General features: G+C 38.2%; 1 protein-coding gene across 1 annotated transcript in view; it reads left to right on the top strand.

The window, feature by feature from the left end:
* LOC150096673 (twitchin-like) overlaps positions 1 to 22330 on the top strand; it is a 2440784-nt gene that overhangs the window by 525920 nt on the left and 1892534 nt on the right. The window contains exon 24 of the mRNA XM_090408679.1: positions 10731 to 10878. Within this exon, the coding sequence (XP_090264805.1) occupies positions 10731 to 10878 (148 nt within the window). The remainder of the gene's footprint in view (positions 1 to 10730; positions 10879 to 22330) is intronic.

The raw sequence follows: 22330 nt of genomic DNA, 5'->3' as shown, positions 1-22330 counted from the left end.
AAAACTAGGTTTGATACATATACATCATAATAGCTCGGTAAACACTCAAACACTAGAGTGCCTGCTAGCATCGCTTCTCAGTCAGACCACGCTATAGTAAGAAAGCACATGCAGGCATCCGGTGTTATTGTGAATCACCGTAAATTGAACCGTCATAAACTGAGGGCTGCCTATATTACATAATCCATGAATCCTATGGAAGAGGTCAAACACAGTTTTTAAGTCACATCATCTCTACCTGAAGGCTGGAAGTGGTAAATGATTCTCATAACTTGTTGATTATAAAGCTGAGATGCTGTCCACTCAAACACTACACGTTTGAGAGACGGTATCTCAAATTTTAAACACCTATCAAGTTTTAAGATTTTCATAATTCTTTTTATTTAGTCATTAAAAAAAAAAAAGGGGGGTAAATAAATTTATAAACTACATAATGTTGATTGGACATAAGAACATTCTTTTTTTTTTTGAAAATCACAATAAGTTAATTGTTTCCAAGCTTTTCATTATCTATTTTGTTATTCTCCTGAGTGCTGCTCATATTTTCATATTACTATTACAAGGTCAAACTTGGTCGAGTTGTAATGTTGTCAATGTTGCCAAGTTGGAATATCCTGAAACATTTAGAGAACTTTTTTTCATCATAAAATTCCTGCTATGTACTCTCAGGGTGTGTGCAGGATATTTATTATAGTAATACATGAAAAGTTTAGATCTTACTAATGTTAATTTGAGAATTTTCCTTTATATTACTTTATTTGCCAACTCAAACATTGTCAGATTGTATATATTTTGGTGTTCTAAAGCACTTCTTACTGTTTTTTATCAATCCACCTAGCTCATGCTCATCCTCTCATTATTTTTCCTGCTATCTTGGCATTAACACCTGCTTTGCTAATTTTTCCTCTCTCATTTTGTGCAAGTGACCCTAATTATTATTTTTTATTATTATTACGGGTATCTCCATGGAGTCAGTAGACTCATCGCGGGAGACCCAAACTAGCAAAACAATATCTGTCATATCTCTTCTTGAATTCATTTACAGATGAAGAGCTCACAACAAAGTCAGGCAATGAATTCCACTCATTCACCACCCTCCAGGCAAAAAACCTTGTTCTGACACCTTTGTTAACCACACTCTTCTTTAATTTCCAGAGATGACCTCTTGTTCTTCCATCACTATCACACAGCTGAAACATTTCCCCTGCATCAATCCTATAAAAACCTTTTAGTAATTTGAATGTTTCTATCATATCCCCTCTTCTTCGCCTATCAACCAATCTCTGCAATCCACAAGCTCTCAATCTATCAATGTAGGGAGCATTTTTTATATCACTCACCAACTTGGTCACTCTTCTCTGAACCCTCTCCACAGCCTCCTCATCTCCAAGGAATCCAGGTGACCAGACCTGAGCACAGTAATCCAAATGTGGAAGTATCAATGCTTTATAAAGGGGAATAATAACCTCTTTATCTCTGGATGTCAGTGTGTTCCTCAACAACCAAGTAATCCTATGTGCAATCTTGGACACCTTAGCAATGTGTCCTCTGAACTTCATCTCCTTATCTACCAATACCCCTAAGTCCCTAGCCTCATCAATCTCTTGGAGTACCTTTCCATCGATGTAGTACACAGCTGGTAATCTTTTAATCCCAAAATGCAAGACTTTACACTTTTCCACATTGAACTGACATCCATTTTCTTTTGCCCATTTTACCAGCTTATTTAAATCCTCCTGCAAACTTTCAACATCAGCTTGATTTTTTATTGCACTACACAACTTTGCATCATCAGCAAACAACTGAATATCTCCCTTTAAGCCGTTTCCTATATCATTTATATACAAATTAAACAACATTGGCCCAAGCACAGAGCCCTGAGGCACACCACTGGTCACCTGCCTCATTCTGGACTCGGCTCCTCCATACACCACCTTATGGTATCTCTCCCTGAGCCATTCTCCTATCCATATCACCAATTTAATATCCATTCCCATCTGCTCCAATTTGAGTAACAGTGTTCTATGGGGTATCCTGTCAAAAGCCTTAGCAAAATCCAGAAGTACCACTGTGTAGCCAGTTCCTTTGTCCAACTCTGATGTTATTCTATTATGGATAGTTAATAGATTGCTAAGGCAGGATCTACCTTTAACAAAACCATGTTGGCCTCTATAGAGTATCATATCCTGATCCACCCATTCTTGAATTTTGTCTTTAACCAACTTTTCCAATACTTTTACCACTACTCCTGAGATGGTGATTGGTCTGTAATTCAATACTGCAGTTTTAGAGCCACCCTTATGCAAAGGAACCACTTTGCCTAACTTCCACTCCCTAGGGACCATACCAGAGTTCAAACTTAAATTAAATATCCAGGTAAGAGGGGTTGACAATTCATTTGCACATTCACGCAACACCCGAGCTGATATTCCATCTAAGCCTACCGCAGTGTTTGCATTTAAGTTTCGCAATATATTTAATACCTCTGATTCTTTAGCTTCAATTCTCACATTAGGTATTGCTATAGGTATAGAGATATCCTCACTTGGGTGATAGACTTTTGAGAAGTGATCACTCAGTAACTCGACTATTACATCTGATTTTGTCACCTCAATACCATCAGCACCCACTAAGGTTATCCTTCCGAAGTCATTCTTCCTCTTACTTGCCACATAGCGGAAGAACTCTTTGGGATTACCCTTGATCTCTTTGGCTAAGGTCTTCTCATAATCTGATTTAGCTTTTCTTACTATGCTGGTAACCTTCCTAGCTTGAGCCTTGTACTGCTCATGGGTGTCCTGATCGCCCTTCTCCTTGTAAATTCTCCATAACATTTTCTTTTTTTGTAGTTCAAGCTTGATACTACTGCTCATCCATCTAATGCCTGCCTTGTTTGACCTCCTGACCATGGGGACACAATCTGATATTGCTTTCCTCAGATACCCGCTGATTTTATCCCAAGCACTGCTAACATCTTTCCCTTGCAATATGTTCTGCCATGGGATGGCTGTAAGCTCACTCCGAAGCTTGTTATAATTGCCTAACCTGTAGTTTCGTACATACCCCTTCTTAATAGAAAAATCCACAGATTTTGCAACCTCCCAAGTCAATACCACATGATCGCTTTCACCAACTGGAGGTAACGAGGTCACCTTACTTAAGCATATAACCTCTGAACCAATAACCAGGTCCAACACTCTCACACCACGTGTCCCTTCAGTTACGTGCTGTTTCAAGTAATTATCTCGTAGCAGATGTATGAACTCCATTTCCTTTTTGCTACGTGATATTTCCTCCTTCCAATTGATATCACCATAATTAAAATCCCCCATAATAATCACTAAGCCTTCACTCATTGCACTAAGTTGCTGATGCATGAATTCAATATCTCCCCCCGTACTCCCTGGCCTATAGCAGCATTCAACTGTATATTTGGTTGCGTTGGTCACTATTTCGCACCAGACTGCCTCAAATGAACTCTCATTCACATGTCTATCATCATGATATACTACTTTCTTTGGCTGCAATACATCAGCTATCATCAACAGTACTCCTCCTCCTGTTCTATCTTCTCTATCCTCCCTGAAAATACTGTACCCATCACATTCAATTCCAGTGACCACATCTTCTGCTGACAGCCAAGTTTCACTACTGCCTACAACTTTTGGTGAGATTTCACTGACTAATGCCAAAAATTCTTCTCTCTTATTTCTAATGCTTCTAGCATTGGTATACAAAAATTGCAGATTCCCTCTAGATCTTGTGCCGGCTTTAGAACTGATATATAAGTCACTAACTACCGTAGTCCTATGCCGATTTTTTCCCCCTCTCTTCTGCAATTTATTCTGCCTATAAGGATCAATAAATACACAATCAGTGCTAAAGTTTCTCTCTCTTACACTCAACCTTTTCAATATTAGTTTCCCTGCCCAATAACTTCAACCTGTTCAGAAAACAATAACTTCTTCAATCTCTTATGTCCTTCCATGTTAAGATGCAGTCCATCTCTAGCATACAACTGCCTTTTTCCTTCAAACACACTCCAAACATCAACAAACTCCAGACCTCTTTTTCTGCACATTCTTGCAATCATATCATTCATTATCATTGCTCGTCTACTTAACTCGTAATTGTCAAAACGAGGCAGCACACACACTATTCTCCCATTGACACTTTTCCTCTTCACAATATCTAATAATGTTCTTAAATCTTTTCCTACCCGATTTATACTACCTCTCAGGTCATTCGTACCCACCATAACTATCATCTTGTCTGTTTCATGCCCTCTCTTTATTGCTAAAGCCATTATCTTATCTTACATTACTCTGCTCACACATTCCTGATTGCTATGTCAAGTTCTATATCCTTGTATTTAATATGATTCTGCCATCTGTTCACATCCTTAATCTTTCTCATGCCTCTTCTTGCAAGAAATTTTTTTTCATTTGAAAAATTTGCAGAATCTATAATACTGTTAAAATATCAAAAAAAAAAAATCAATTTCAACAAAAATATAAATAAACTCATTATTTTTAGAATTAGCTACTAACAGTCATTTCTCGTGTGAAGTATGGTAACAGAATTTCCATTACCAGGAATTTCATTTATGAAATGTTTAATTTTTTTTTATTTTAAATGAACATTATTACACTGAGCAACAAATTGTATATTTTTTTTGCATTAAAAGTACAAAGTAAACCTCTGTTGGTAATGGAGGGACCTTTCTATCCAACTAGGGTAAAAAGATAATTAAATGGGAATATTAATATGACAATTATAAAAAGTTAGTAAATTACTAAGGGCTGATCGACCTTTCACAAAGCCTTGTTGACCATCATACAGTATCATATTTTTATTTACCCATTCTTGAATTCTCTTTTTTACCAGTTTTTTCTAGTACTTTTACTACCATGCCTGAGATACTAATTAGTCTATAATTTGCTACTGCAGTCTAAGAACCTCTCTTATGAAAAGGAATTATTTTTCCCTCTTTCCACTCCAAACAAATATTCTACCAGAGCTCAGACTTCACTTAAAAAGCCTAATTAAAGGTTGCCAGTTCTCTTGCACTTTCTCACAAAACCTTAGCTGATTTTCTATCTAATCCCACAGCTGTATTTACATTGAGATTCTGCAATATCCCAAGAATCTCCAATTCATGATCCTCTGTTCCTCATTGGTATCTGTCACTTAGGTTAAAGCAGTAACTTCACTAGGATGATATACCCTTGGGATTTCTTTTGGCCTTCTCAGCTAGATTCTTCTCATAATCTGATTTTACCTTCCTTGCATGCTGGTGACCTTTCTTGCCTGAGCCTTGTACTGTTCATGAGTTTTCTGGTGACCTTTCTCTTTATATAACTTCCACAGCATTTTCTTCCTCTGCAGTCCATGCTTAATGATATTACTCATCCATCTAACTCCTACTTGATTAACCCTGTAGGGATAATATCATCATCATCATCATCAAATTCCTGCCATGAACCCTCAAGGGGGTGTACAGGATATGATAGTACTATATGAAAAAAATTATATCATTACTAACTTCCTATCTACAATTTTCCTCCAAATCAGTCTGTTACTTGTCAAGACTCCAACATTATCTGATCTTATATTTCTATCGTCTAAGGCACTTTGTACCGTATCATTCCACCTATATCTTGGTCTTCCTCTGGGTTGTTTTGCTGCCAACCTGGCAGAGAACATTTGTTTTGCTAATCTTTCTTCACCCATTCTGTTTAAGTGACCATACCACCTGAGATTAGCTCTGCTAACACACACATTCCTGGATGTTGACAATGTCAAGTTCTTTCCTAATATCCTTGTTTTTAATATGATATTGCCATTGATGCCATCTGTTCATGCCTATAATCTTTCTCAGGACTCTCATATCTGTGGTCTCTAGTCTTTGGTCAAGTGTTTTACTTCTGACCCAGCTCTCAGATCCATAAGTTAAAACTGGTTTGAACACTGTCTTGTATACAGTTAATTTAGTGTTCCGACTAATTTCTCTCTTATTCCATATGAATTTATTCAATTGATTTCCCACCATACCAGCTTTGCTGATTCTGTTGTCTATTTCTATATTTAATTTACCATCTTCAGCAAAAATTGTGCCTAAGTAGCTGAAATGTTTTACTTGTTCCACAGGTTCTCCATTCCCAACACAGTTGACATTTTCAATGATTCTGCCTATTTTCATTGTCTTTGTCTTGTTATTGCTGACCGTCATACCATATCTATTACAACAGCTATTCAATTTTGTCAGAGAATCTTGCAGACTTGTAGCAGATTTATTGATAAGTATAACATCATCCGCATAGAGCAAAGAGCTGACATTATTATCTCCAATTTTGATATCATGTTTAATACCACTTTCCTTCATAATGTGATCCATATAGATAATGAATAACAGAGGGGATAATGTACATCCTTGTCTCACACCAGATTTAACATTAAACCATCTTCCTGTACTTCCTTCAATTCTAACTGCTGACTACAACTCAAATAAAGACTAAGTATTGCTTGATATAATGCCCCATTGACACCATATAATAGCGTATTGAATAGCTTCTTACTTGGCACCTTGTTATATGCCTTTTCCAAATCGACAAAACTTAAATATAGATCTCTGTTATATTCCCATGCTTTCTCGACTATTTGTCGTAAAGTGAAGATCTGATCCTGACAGCCTCTATTTGGCCTGAATCCAGCTTGTTCTTCACCAAGCTTCTCTTCCACAATTCTTCTCAACCGTTTCTCAAGTATACTTGCATAGATCTTGCCAGGAACACTCAGTAGGGAAATATCTCTGTAATTCTCACATTCAGTTTTATTTCCCTTTTTATATATGGGTACTATGAGAGCTCTACTCCAATCATCGGGAATTCGTCCCTCTGTCCAGGCTTTCTGAACTATGCAGTGCAGCCACTGTAAGATTCTTATGCCACCATACTTCAGCATTTCTGGCCGAAAATCATCTACTCCTGCTGCCTTTCTACATTTCAAGCCTTTGATGGCTTTTTCTACTTCAAGTATGGATATGTATTCCTGACTGCATGCCTGGTCAGTGTTTTTTAACACTGTGCTGTCATCACTGCTTGTTTCATTTAGCAGTTTTTCAAAGTAATTACTCCATACTTCAAAGATATCCTTTTCTCCTGTTTTCATGTCACCTTTATCATCTCTAACTTCTTTTACAGCACTCTTTCCTCCATTCCTAAGCTTGCTTCTTCAACAACCTCCAGAATATTTTCCCACCTTCTTGATATTTATTTTTTATATTCTTGCCAAAGTCCTCCCATGACTTTTATTTAGCTCGTTTTACACGGTGTTTAGCATTCTTGCATTTGTCTCTGTATTCTCTAAGAGCACAAGCTGGCTTATTTGACAGGAACTTTTGATATGCTTTCTTCTTTTCCTTCACTGCCTCTTTAACTTCCTGTGTCCACCAGGGAGTTCTGACTTTTTTATCCTTGCAGACAACCTCACCACATGCCTCTCTGGCAGAATCAATCAATGTTTTCTTCAGAGTTTGCCATTGAATCTCCAAGGTTTGATTCCTGTTCTCAAACTCTTTCATTTTTTCTTCAATAATCTTTGTGTATTTTAGTCTACAGTTCGCATCTGAGAGCTGTTCAACTTTTATTCATTTTAAAACTTTCTTACATGTTATTCTTTTCAGTATGAAATTCAATTTTATCCTGCTCAAGACTAAATAGTGATCACTTCCAATTTCAAATCCTCTGTACACTCTGGTGTCCTGCACCAGGGAGAAAACATCACTATCAACAATAACATAGTCAATGAGACTTTTCTTATTCCTAGCCTCTTCTCTCCATGTGAATTTGTGCACATTTTTATGTTGGAACATGGTGTTAGTAATAACCAGTCCATGTCCTGAGCAGAAATCCAACAGATATTTGCCATTATTATTAGCTTTGCTCTTTTCTCCAAATTTTCCCAAAATATTTTTGTATGTCTGACAATCATTTCCTACTCTGCTATTTAGATCCCCAACAAGGACCAACTTTTCCTTTTTCATTGTGTCAGTTGCTTTTTCTAAAGTCTCAAAAAATTCCTTCCCTTCTACCTTAGTAGAACCTTCTGTAGGACCATAGGCACAAATAAGTCTCATTGTCCAGTTCCCCTTTCTCATATTTGCCCACGTTACTCTACTCGAGACTGACTGCCATTCAAGAAGATTAGCCTCATATTTTGTGTTGAATACTATGGCTACTCCTTCTTTTCCTTGATTGTCATTGCCTGAATATAACATTTTGTATTTATTGCTCAGAAAGATCTCACCAGTTTTGGTCTTTTTTGTTTTAGTCATCCTTATTATGTCGATCTGGTACTTATCCAATTCCTCAGCTGGCTCCATTTCTTTGCCATTCAGGCTTCTTATGTTGATAGTATCGATCTTTAACTCTGGTGATGTTGAGTTGGAGTGGGTTTTAGGTTTTGTTCCAGTAGCTGACTTTTCGCTGTTTGCTCTGGTTCCCTGGTGAAAACAACAGGGTCCTTGTTTAACCAGGTGACGCCCCAGCCGGCATGAAATTTAGTCATGTCGTACCATCATTTTTTATTTTGGTTTAACCAATAAGAATACAATTTGGGCGGCTAAATCCCAAATTGCCAGCCCATCCTCGTTTGTTCAGTATCCAAGTTGATACCCAACAGGGAGCACCACGAGAAGGTGAGGATTGGACATTAGGTCAGAAGCCCTGGTCGGTTCTCCGCATTCCTTTAAAGGCTATGTGGAGGTCTCCTCTCAGTTATACAGCTTTGACCCTTAAGCATGTAGGGATAATATAGTAGGTATAATATAATACCTATTAAATTTATTAAATTAAACTTAATTTAATATAATGCTGTTTAAATTAAATTAAGGCTATCATTTAATTTAATTTAATTTAATTTAATTCATGATCACTCTTACCAGCTGGGGAGGCTTTACATACTACCTAAGATAGCTGTCTCTCAAGAACTTGAGAAATTCATTTCCCTTATATCCAAATGCTGTCTTTTCTTTCCAATGTATGTTACTATTATTCAATAATGTTCACCCTTCCTTTGTTCATCAATCCAATTTGCTTATACATTTCTTCCTTACCACCCTCCACATTCCCTGGCCTATAGCAGCCTCTGACTAAATATCTATTCCTGTCAACCTCCACCTCACACAGTACTACTGCCTTAAAATCATTGCCACTGTTTCCCCTCTACATCTCCATTTTTTGCAGATTCACCTGCTATCATTAACAGCTCTTCCAGTCTCTTTTTGTCCTTTCTGTCCTCATGAAAAATATCATACTCTCCCATCTTACTAGTGGTGTGCCTTAAGTGTCTGTTTAGGATCATTCTGTTTAACGTGTATGTTAATGATATTGTGGAAAATTTGAATGGGGATATATGATTATTTGCAGATGATGCAAAGTTAGGCCAAACTATGAGAAGTAGAGCAGATGCTGTGGCCTTACAAAAAAGATTGAATAGATTGAGTGAATGGGCACAGGAGTAGTGATAAAAGTTCAGTGTTGCAAAATGTAAGGTTTCAAAATTCGGAAAACAAAGATGGGATGTAGAATTTGCTCTTGGTAGAGGTGGAGGAAATAAGACATCTTGGGATGATGGTGGATAGGAACTAAAATTTAAAGGACATATTGCCAAAATTGTGAAGACAACATATTCTGGAAATGATGCATAGAACACTGACTTATAGAAGTAAGGAGATTCTGGTTCCATTGTATAAGGCTCTGATTAGACCACATATGAACTACTGTGCAGAGATTTGGTTACCTGGTTTTGAAAAGGATGAAGAGATGTTGGTGAGGGTCCAGAAGCAATTGACCAAAAAGTTTCTGATCTCTGGAATGTTGAATATGAAAAAGGTTGAGACAGTATAATTTGCAGAGTCTAGTGAATAGAGAAGAAGAGGTGGAACATAATATAGACTTTCTAGTTTGTAAGGGGTTGTTATAGGATTAACATTGAAGAGGTTTTTCAATAAATGATGACAAATTGGGAGAGAACAAGACAAGAGTTGGGAATGATTGGAATGCATTGCCTGTGAGCATGGTGTCTGCAGAGAATTTGAATGTGTTTAAGGCAGTATGATGAAATGTATGTATGATAAATGGGACCTCCTAAATAAGTCTGTGACACCATGGGGTATTAGGATAATAATAATAAGAAGAATTTCTCTTCCTGTTAGGAGATCATCCTTATTCAACTATCTTTTCCTTATTCCAACAATTTTCAGGCAAAGAAACTCAATCAACAAAACCATTTCATCTCCCTTATTTCTGATGCTCCTGGCATTTGTAAATAAATACATCCATTCACTTTTAGGTTTATAACCAGTCCTAGTGACACTACGTTTTAGTTACGATTCTCCTACATCTTTGCCTTTGTTACTGTTTACCCTATCTATCACCTTAGGCTGAACTACACTCCTTGACATCCCAGGCCATATTATTTCCATGCTGACCATTCTCATACCCATATTGACTACTGCTTCCATCATCCACTTTCCTTATGTTGTGTCTCCATGACTTCCCCTCCTTTCCCTGTCCATCTTCAATTTTTGATCTTTCATCATTTTCCCTAGCACTGCTAATATTCTCATTTACCACCACTTTTTACCATTTCCTCTTGTTATTGAAATACTTTCATTTATTTGGTGCAAATATAACCATATTCTAATAGAATGGTATCCAATATTCCAGACCAGAAATTTGAATTCATGAAACCTCTGAAAAGCATGAAAGTAATGGAGAAAGATCAAGCAACTCTTGAATGTGAAGTTGATGAATGGGAAGCTAAGGTGCAGTGGTTCAAGGGAGATCAAGAGATAGTGAAAGGCAAAGACAAAAGGTAACTTATTTATGATTTATTTTAGTGCATGTATTTATTGGTTACTATTCTGTTATTATAATATTATAATGTCAAATAATGTTATATTCTAGCCAATAATTATCAACTAATTATTCTGTTAGTATAAATTTATTTTAAGTATTCCATTGGTGACTCCTTTATATTATGCACGTTTTGAGTATAAATAAACATTTTCATTAATATCTTGAATTTAATGTTTAATTTTGAAATTAAACATCAGTATGTCTCACTATATGAAAAATTTTTTTCAAGGTAATGGTGGAATAAAGAGGGGATTGGTGAGGGGATTTTAGCATTTTATTTATTTCAGATATTATAGTTATTGGTTAAAAAATATGCTGTGAGGTATGCGAGTTCACTGACAAGAGCTGCATTATTGGAACAGATAACTATGACTCTTTCTGTTAGTATTTATTATTACTGAGTTGAATGATAATGTAAAAATTATTATTATTATTATTATCCCAGACCTCCATGGAGTCAAAAACTTATTGGGGAAGATCCTCCAGTCATACATACATTTTGTCATACCATGCCTTAAATACATTCACATTCTCTACAAGACACTACACTCACTGGCAATGCATTCATCACTAACTATGCAAAAAAAAAATGCTTCTCACACCTTTGCTCACACTCCTTACATAGCTTCCAGGTATGACCTCTTGTTCTCACCACCTTTTTCCAAAATTAAGTGAACAACATCTTCAACATCCTCCTCCTCCTATCCAGTATCTGTAAATTGCATCTTCTCAACATTTCTTCATATTCAACATTTCAGAGACCATAAACCAACTTAGTTAATCAATAACCTCTGAACTTTTTCCAATTCCTATTCATCCTTTTGAAAAATAGTTGACTAAATCCGTGTGAACCTGATCAAGGCCTTATACAATGGGACCAAAATCCTTTACATCATTGCCAGAATTCTTTGTGTTGTCTTCACAATTTTAGAAACATATCCTGTAAATTTTAGATCCCTATCCACCATTACACCAAGATCTCTTATGTTGTTCACCTCCTTCAATATATACCCATAAAATCTATACACATCTCCTCTTTGTTTTTTATTATTATTATATCACACCTCCATGGAGTCCAAGGGCTCATCAAGAGAGGGCATCAACTCTTCGTCTCACTACTCCACCAATCTTCATCATCATATAACACCAATGTCATCTACCGCCAACTACCACCACTAGTGCTTTCACAGACAATCACAAACATCCATGCCCATGGCAGGATTTGAACCTGTAGCCTTTTGGCTGGAGAGCGGATACGCTAACCACTCGGCCAACCAAGCTGGCAAACAAAATGGAGACACTACTCTGTGCACACACCCACTAAGTCTGTTCAAGTTCACCTTTAAAACCACTGTATGTGTTCTAGTTCGTTCTCATAGTTCTTCCCAACTTTCCATTATCTACAAACAACTGAATATTCCCATTCAGACTGTCCCCATTATCATCAACATACATATTAAAAAGTAATGGCCCTAAAACAGACCTTAGTGCACACCACTAATGACTTTCCTCTTCTGGGATATTGCTACTCATACACAACTTGCTGACTCATATCAGAGAGCCAATGTCCAATCCAATACACCAATCTAATATCCAATCCATTCTTCTCTAGTTTACTGTCAACTAAACATGTGGCAATCTTTCAAAAGCCTTTGTAAATCAAGTATACTCTATATCTATTTCCCTTGGCCAATGCACCTGTGACCATGTTGTAATTAGTAAGCAGATAACCAAAACATGCCTTTCCTTTAGCAAATCTGTACTGTCCATCAAAGAGAATACTAGTGTTAACCCAATTCTGGATCCTGGTTCTAATCTCTCTGATACCTTAACCACAACACCTGAAACACAGATTGCCTATAATTTGAAGCTTGAGTTCTATCACTTCCCTCATGAAGTGGTTCAATATTGTCTTCCTTCCATTCCTTTGGCACTTGACCCAATGTAAGACTGATATTAAAGAAGTATTCCGAAGCAGATGTCAACTCTCTGGCACATTCCCTTATATAATGTGATAAATCATCAAGACCCACAGCCTTATTAACATCAAGTTGAATGATTTTCCCATATACTTTTTTGTTTACTCAGAGTCAATCTCTATTCTTTCCCTTGTATTGCTTTCAAACTCTGCATGATGCTACATTTATTTACAAGGATGAAACACCTTTATGAACTGCTCATTTAATATCTCAACTTTATCCTTTGCAGTAGTTATTCTTTTACAATTTTCTTCAATCAGAGTAACCCAAACATAAACATTCTTTTATCTCCAGGCTACATATTGAAAGAATTCCCTAGGGGTTTTTGTGCTTTACTATTAACTGCTGCTCATACTGCACTTTTGCTATCCATAATAAGTGAGTCTCCTTCCATATCTGTTCTGTATTCTCATCATCAAACTCGCAATTACCACTCATCTTATGTTGCCCCTCTATAACCTTCTTTATCAGTATTGCATGCTTAATCTCTTCATTCATCTATTTCATCCCTAGCTTATTCAGCATTCTGACCCTTGGAATAATGGAAACAGTAGGAGAGAGGAAATTAGAAGAATGCGAAGGAGCACTGTAACCAGGGATAAAGTGATGTCAGGAAGGCAGGTAAGTAGGGGAACACAGAGAGAAAGTGTTAGAGGAGAGATAGCGAGGGATGCACAGGAGCAATCGAGGAACAGGATGGTAAGAGGTGTAATGTATGGGGACTCAATGATCCGTGGTGTGCAAGATAGGATGCGTGAGGAGCGTTTCCCTGGAGGAACAATAGAAAGTGTAACTATGGATGAGATGAATGTGATGGTAGGAACAAATGACTTGAGCGGTAATGTAAATTGGGCAGCGAGAGAAATGAGATTCTTGCTTGAGGTTGTATGAAAAAAGGTGCAGAGAGGAAAGATAGTGTGCATGTTGCCTAGGTATGATAGTGACGAGCTGTGCAGAAGAGCAGTAATATTGAATGACACAATAGCTAGAATGTGTCAGAAGAGAGAATTGGAATATGTCGATGCTTGGAGGGTATTTGAGGACAGAGAGGAATTGTATGCGACAGACTACTTGCATTTGAATGAGGAAGGACTTAGGCATCTGGACAGATTGCTGTTCTGAATGAGTCGGTGTGTCGATGCAGGGAAACCAGAATTCCCAAGGTGGATGGTAGCAGGGGTAGCCTCTTGTGTGAATTGGAACTTGGGAGAAGGGTGGGACATCAGGTAACGCTGAACGAACTGGAGTCCAGAGTGGATAATGCTTTGTATGGAAACAGTGGCATTTTTATGCTTTATACTAATACCAGGAGTATCCTGAATAAAGGGGAGGAATTGGTGGCACTGATAGCATCACCCTGCCCAAAGATTAATGGGATCTTGGAGATGTGGTTAACAGAAGAGGATATAATAACAGGAATAGAAGTAGCAGGGTACAGCATTTTTCGGCAGGATAGGAAGGAAAAGCGTGGTGGCGGAATACTGCTTATGATAAGTGACAACTTATGATAAGCAGTGTCAGTCTTCCAAAGCCTTCTCTAAGAGTGGAGGCTTTGGAAGACAGTGACACTAATGATTTTGAAAGCATATGATGTGAGGGAGTGATGGGCAAGATGGAATATTTAGTGGGGTATTGCTGCAAAACAAGGAGCACAGAGGGTGGGGACCAGGAGATGTTTAGACAGTTGAGCTTGGCAAGCGCAAGAAGAATGATTGTTATGGGAAATTTTAACTATAGCAGTATAAATTGGAGAGAGGAAGATGCAATAAGGGAATGGACTTTCTAGAATTCTTGAGGGACAAATGTCTTAGGCAACATGTAATAGAGGGAACAAGAGGTTCAAGAGTTTTGGATTTGGTCATAGCATCAGAAGAGTCGATAATAACTGAGATGACATCTCAGTTATTATCTGAGAAAGTGACCATGTGGTTTTGACTTGGAAGATGAATAGACATGCAGGAGTATCAAACTAGTCTTAGACATCAACTTGGGGAAGTTTCATGGAGGGAGAAATTGGAAGGCCGGGATATCAATGGTGCTTGGGATATTGTGAAGGAATATATGTTAGCAGCAATAGTAAGCTGTATTCCACAAGTGAAGAAGAGGACACAGTTTGGGGTCCTCTTCTTCGCTTGTGGAGAGGAGGAAACAGTTTGGTGTAAAGTGGATGACAAACAATATTAAACAGGAACTCCATGTGAAAAAGAGGCTATGGAAGAGATATAAGGAGACAGGTGAAGAGCAGATGCATGAAGAATATAAGACAGTGACTTGTATGGTAAGGAAGGTGAAACTGGAATATGAGAAGAGATCGGCCCTAAAATCCAAAGAAAATCCTACAGAATTTTTTAGCTATGTGACCAGTCGGAAGAGAAATTATTGTGGAAGAATGACATTGTGGTATAAAAATAGGAATAGTATGACTGATGCAGAGGACATAGTGGAATTGTTCAATTAGCACTTTATTGGAGTATTTCACCCTGGAGGAGTAAATTTTAATACTAGAGAGATAAGTCAGGTTTCAGGTTTAGAGGTGCAGGAGGAGAGCATGTTCCAAATACTGAGTACTCTGGATGTCAGTAAAGCTGTGGGACTGGATGATATTTCACCATGAGTTTTGAGAGAATGTGCTAAAGAACCGACAGCTCCTTTGACCTGGTTTTCAATGAAAGTCTGGCTATGGGAAAGGTACCCAGGGAATGGAAGGAAGGTAAGATAGTGCCATTACATAAGGTCGGTAGCAGACTGGAAGTGTCTAATTATAGGCCAGTTTGTGTGTTATCAGTTGTTGATAAAATCTTGGAGAAATTAGTTATGGACCGTATACAACATTGGGCAGATGAGGGTAATGTTAATTGTGAGAGTCAACATGGATTTGGGGAGGGTGCGACTCTTGGTTTAGTAATATGCTAGCCTTTTATAATAAAGTTACAAGAGCAGTAGATGAGTGAAAGGCATATACTGCCATTTTCTTAGACTTAGCGAAGGAATTTGACAGGGTGCCACATGATAAGCTGATATTTAAGTTGCAGCACATGGGTTGGATATCAGGTTGGTTAACTGGATTCAGGATTGGCTGTCCGATAGGTATCAGAGAGAGAGATGTGTATGGTGGGGAAGTTTCAAGGAAGCAGAGGGTTATAAGTGGGGTCACACAGGGCTCAGTACTGGGATGTATATTGCTTAACCTTTATATCAATGACATTGTCAGAGGATTGCATGTGGGTATTCAGTTGTTTGTGGATGATGTGAAGCTGGGAAGCGTTATTAGTAATAGTGCAGATGTGGTAGCCCTGGAAGAGGATTTGAATAAACTAGACAGATGGGCAAATGGGTGGGGGTGTCGGTTTAATGCAGCAAAATGTAAGGTCTTGAGGTTTGGGATACATCGATGGGATGCTGCATACTCTATTGAAGGAGCTATACTCGATGAAGTAGGGAAGACAAGAGATCTGTGGTTGATGATTGATAGATATCTGAAATTCAGAGGACATATTGCAAAGGTGGTGAAGGTAACACAGAGGATTGCTGCAAAAATGAGAAGGACGCTGACCTGCAGAGATAAAAGAGTTATCATTCCATTGTATAAGACTCTTATCAGATCACACTTAGACTAATGCTCTCAGATTTTGTCCCCCAGGATTTGAAGGGGATAAATTAACTGTAGAAAGGATACAAAGGCAGATAACGAAGATTGTTTCAGAACTGTACAATGTTACTTATGAGGATTGGCTGAGGGTATGTGGACTGCAGAGTTTGGTGGATAGAAGAAGGAGAGGTGATATGATTGATACTTTTAAACTGTTGAGAGGTGGTTACAGGATTGACACTGAGGAGTTCTTTTGCTTGGTTGAACAGCGGGAAGGAGTGATGACAAGAGGCCATCCCTGGAAGTTACGAAAGGAAACTGTGAGCAAGAGGGTGAGGAGTGGTTTCTTTGCATGGAGGGTGGTTGAACCATGGAATGAATTGCCTGATAGTGTGGTGAGAGCGAGAATGGTCAATAAGTTTAAGGAGTGGTATGATAGACTTTGTGTTTCCTAGGCAGTACCTCCCGCGATGAGGCTTTTGACTCCTTGAAGGTCTAAATAATAATAATAATAATCACAATTGTTTGTAGTCAATAATTCTTGTATCCAAACAGCGATGATCTACTTTCCACCCTACTCTTGAAGTGTATTTTGACTTTCTATAAACAGAAAAAGCTGAACTATTTGAAAAGCGTATGACTAATGTATCTAGGAAGGAAAACAGTTACCCGATTCTTTTTCTGCTGTGAAGTGTATTATAGTGTATCATTTGTTTAATTTCACTAAAATGTGTCTAATGTGAATTGATCATGGGAACAAGCAAACACGTCATGTAAGCTCTAGTATGGTTAGACCATGCTAGAGTGTCATGCATATGTGTCTGATTCTCTAAGTGTCCTCTATACAAGTTGCCATAATTTCAAAGGAGAACTCATTGACATCCCATACACTTGTTTGTATTTGTTTCCTCTTTTCATAACTAGTTCACACTATACATTTTAATAATTCAGATATGTCTCATCAGTGGAATCTTAGAACTTTCTTTTTAAGTACAATTTACTTCTTCCTCTCTTGTGTAATCTTCTGCTAATTTTAAAACTGTCATTTAAAAATAAAACAAAAAAAAACATACTAGAATATTTAGACATCATAATTACCTTTGATATTCCCTCTGTATTTATTAATATACTACTAGCAGAGATTCCATAATGCACAGCACACTTCCATTCAGGCATGCATAAGGGTCACTACTACGATCAGTTGCAACCTTTAGCTTTTACTGATGAGACCACAATAGATGAATAGTGACCCTTCTAATGTCCGCTGATAATACAACAATGAATGGTGTGGGCAGTGGCCCTTCTTATAATGCATGATTTCGTACCTTATGGGATAATGGAGAAATTTGAAAAGTGTGTGACTTTAATCTTGTATGTTGCTATGCCCTCTGCAGCAATTCTGTTTATATGAAGATGCTGCTTTGTGGAACCTAATTTTTGTACAGGCATATTGTTTGCAATTTTCTTTAACTGCTTATGTATAGCATTAACCTTAGTATGGCACAGTATGACCTTTGTAGTTTTTGTGCCAAATAAACCATAAACCAAACCAAACTTTTATCATGTTTGGTCACAATAGTAATCTTCTGATTATTATATAGTTTTTTTATTTACTATTCATTTTGTAAGACTGTTATTTTGTTTTTTAAAATATTGCTTTTGAGGGAGGTTTGTATCTGGTCATGATGCTTGCAATATCCAAATAAATGTTGTTTTGTTTACTATTACAGTGGATAGAAAAATTCCATCCTCTATCACATTTAGGAGAATTGTACCTGTGAATTGGGTTACATGCATTTCAGAGAACTGAGGTAGCAAGTAAAAATTGAACCATGTTTTAGATATTCCTTCATAGAGAACTTTCTAAGGAGGGGAGGGGGGTCATTGTATTTTGTGAAAGTGGCACAAGTTAGAGACTTTTTTTCCACTCAGCATCAGCAGTGAAACACTCCTAAAGCTTCAATAATGGCTGTGTTAAATTAACAGAAATCTCAAGACAGTAATTCCAACTTAACACTCACCAAAATGAGTACTTTTTTTTTATGTCCTTATAATTTTAAATTGTTCCAGGTAATAACTGATTTGTTTGGGCTTGTGTGCAGTGAAAAAAGCTCTTTGTATGCTGAAGATGTTAGAAAACTAGTTAGAAGTATTAACAGATGAATAAATAAATTGTTGTATTTTTCTTGTTTTGAATTATACTGCTTTTCTTCTGGTTAATTCTTCAGTTATATTTGATTGTGCCTTGTTTAATATTTGAATTTTATAGCAAAGATGCTTAATACTTAAGCAAAAAGATTTATGCAAATAAATCTTCTCACATATGAGCAGTGATCAGTCGACACAACAAGAAAAGGTCATGAATAGTGTGTTAGTGAAGATGTGCAAGTACAAAGGAGTGAAGTTTATGAACATTAGTGGCGAGGTGAAGGGATGGTACTGGAAGAGAGAATAATAAGTGTAGTAACAGGCAAGGTGGGTGACTTGGTTGGTGAAGGTATCTAAAGAGAGGTATGAACAGCAGTTAGCTAATGAAGCCAAAAAGAATCCTAAGGAGTTCTTTCGATATGTAGCCAGCAAAAGAAAGAATAATTATGGAAGGATGACACTTCTTTTTCTTCTTCTGCAGCTTCTCCCACTTAAGTGGGGTCACTGTTGATGATCAGTCTCCTCAACATCCTCCTGTCTTGGACTGTCACCACATCCAAGTTCTTCATCCTCAAGTCCTCTTCTACCAGCTCCCTCCATCTCTTCTTTGGCTGCCCATGCTTCCTCCTTCCTTGCACATCCATCTGCATACCCTTCTTCCCATATATTCGTCCTCCCTCCTCATCACATGACCAAACCATCTCAACCTTGCCTCCTGTATCTTCGCTCCTAAGTTTGTAACTTTCACTGTTCCCCTCACATAGTCATTTCTCAGACAATCCTTTCTGGTCACACCGCACATCCACCTAAGCATTCTCATCTCTGCTACTTCCATCCTGCTGATGTTATTTTTCCTCAGGGCCACAGTCTTTATAGCATATGTCATAGCTGGCCTCACTACTGTCCTATAGATTTTGCCTTTCAGATTGATCGGCATCCTCTTATCGCATAACTCCAGCCATCTCCCTCCAGTTCCTCCAACCCTGCTTGTATCCTGCATCCTACTTCCTTCTCAGCTCCTCCATCTTCTACGACTGTTGAACCTATGTATCTAAAGTCCCTCACCTTCCTGATGACATTTCCTTCCAGTTCCAGATCTGTCTCCTGGCTGCCGCCCACTGTGCAACAAATATACTCTGTCTTACTTCTGCTCAGTCTCATACCTCTCTTCCAGTACTTTTCTCCATCTTTCCAGTTTAGTTCCTGCTTCTTCTCTTGAATCGGCACACAGCAAGATATCATCTGCATACAACATTGTCCAAGGCGCATCTTCTCACCTCCTCCGTCACCACCTCCTTCACAATGTTAAACAGAAATGGACTTAATGCTGGCCCTTGATGCAAGCCAACTGTTACTTGAAAACTTTCTGTCTGTCCCAGACAGGTTCGAACACTTGTCTTCACATTTCTGTACATCTCCCGCACCAACCTGACATATTTCTCCAGAACCATCTTCTCCCTCAGACACCTCCAGACTTCTTGCCTTAGCACTCTATCGTGTGCTTTTTCCAGATCAATAAATGCCAGATGTAGCTCCCTTTGTTTCTCTCGAAACTTTTCCATCATCTGCCATACTCCAAAAGATAGCATCTGCTGTTGATCTACCATGCACGAAGCCAAATTGTTCCTTTGCAATGTCCACCTCCTTCCTTAATCTTTCATCAAGAACCCTTTCTAGAATTTTCATTGTGTGGGACATCAACTTTATTCCTCTGTAATTTTTACAGTCTTGTGCATCCCCTTTACCCTTGTAGATGGGGACAAGAGTACTCTCCCTCCATTCCTCGGGTATATTTTCCTGTTGGCAAACTTTCATGAACAGGTCCCACAGCAGGTCAATTCCCTCTTCCTGCAGTGCCTTCCATGTCTCCACTGGAATTCTGTCAGGGCCCACCAATTTTCCATTCCTCATCCTCTTCATGGCCTCCGTCACTTCCACTCTACTGATGTTCTGCACCATCCCCTCAGAAGGCTGCCCATCTTCTCTGTGAGTCCTTGCATTTTCCTCATTCAAAAGTCCCTCAAAGTATATTCTCCATCTGTTTCTTATGTCCACATTCCTCCATAATACTCTTCCTTCAGTGTCTTTGATCTGCCTCACATGTAAGATGCCCTTTGCTGCTTTATTCTACATTTTGCTAGTTGGTAAACTTTTCTCTGTCCTTCCTTTGTTTCTAATTGATTATACAGATCTTGATATGCCATGGCCTTCGCCTGTGCCACACTCTCTTGGCTTCATGCTTTCTCTCTCTCTGTACACACCTCTCTGTCCTCTTCCACTCTTGACTCATCCCACTTCTGCTTTGCCTTCCTCTTAGATGTCACTACCACTTGTACATTATTATTCCACCACCAACCCTCCTCTGTAATCTTTCCAGATGTCTCACCAAGCACCTCGATTGCACAGCTCAGGATTACTTTTGAATTACGTTTCCACCAATCTTGTACACTTTCCAGTCCATCCGAAATCCTCTCTAACACCCTCTCCCTAAAATGATTCCTCACATTCTCCTCTTTTAAGTGAAACCACTTAATTTTCTTCATCCCATGGCATCCAGAGGTTCTTATCTTCCATCTTATTTTAAAGTTTGCGCACAGCAGTTGGTGTTGCCATGCCACTTGATCTGTTGGAATTATTTTATAATTTGTCACAACTTAAGATGTTTTCTTCTAGTCAAAATGTAGTCAATTTGTGAACTGGTGTTACCACTCCTAAATTTTTTCAAATGTTCTTCCCTCTTGTAGAAAAATGAGTTCACAATTGCCAGATCAAACGTTGAAAGTTTATTTTTCACTTGGTTAGACTATAATAAATTTAGTTTAATCCTTTATCCAAGTGTGAGCAAACAAAATTTGCACCTGAAAGTATCTTCAGGACTGGGGTAAGGTGGCACAACACCAGGCAACTCATTGCAAAGGTGGAGCAAGCTAACACTATCTGAGTATCTAACATAATGTAAAACACATCTCCTTGCAGATATGTATAATGTTATGCATTAAGGGAAGGGCCACTATCCAGACTAGTTTCGACCTTTATTGAGGTCTCTTCAGTGGGATCCAGGCACAAGTGGAGATACCAAGCAGAAGCATTAGCAAGGTCATCTCTACCTATAGGAGTTGCCAAACAGTGTGCCACCTTTTTATTAAATTACTCTGGATTTAGAGAAAGATGTTGAAAGTTTATTTTTCACTTGGTTAGACTATAATAAATTTAGTTTAATTTTTAGCTTGCTCCACCTTTGGATTGAGTTGCCTGGTGTTGTACCACCTTACCCCAGTCCTGAAGATACTTTCAGGCGCAAACTTTGTTTGCTCACACTTGGATAAAGGATTAAACTAAATTTATTATGCCAGATCAAACGCTACTGCGAAGCCCACAACCCTCTCTCTCCTTCCTGGTTCATCATTCCCACTCCATGGCCACCATGCACCCTTTCACAGTCTCTATTCTGTCTCCCTATGTGTCCGTTCAAGTCTCCTCCGACAATCACCATCTCGTTTTCTTCCAGTTCCCTCAAGTCTCCTCCAACAATCACCATCTTGTTTTCTTCCAGTTCCCCTATTTCTTCATCTAACACGTTCCAGAACTCATCTTTCTCCTCTGCTATACAGCCAACTTGCGGGCATATACAAATAATACGACCACCCACTCTTCTCCAAGACTCAATTTCATTTGCATGATCCTGTCATCCC

This window comes from Typopeltis vanoorti, chromosome 18 (assembly GCF_054136105.1).
Source record: "Typopeltis vanoorti isolate ZY-2024b chromosome 18, IOZ_Tvanoo_1.0, whole genome shotgun sequence".
Classification (NCBI taxonomy): Eukaryota; Metazoa; Arthropoda; class Arachnida; order Uropygi; family Thelyphonidae; genus Typopeltis; species Typopeltis vanoorti.
Note: the sequence above shows the minus strand (reverse complement) of the source record. Positions and strands in the feature narration are given on the sequence as shown.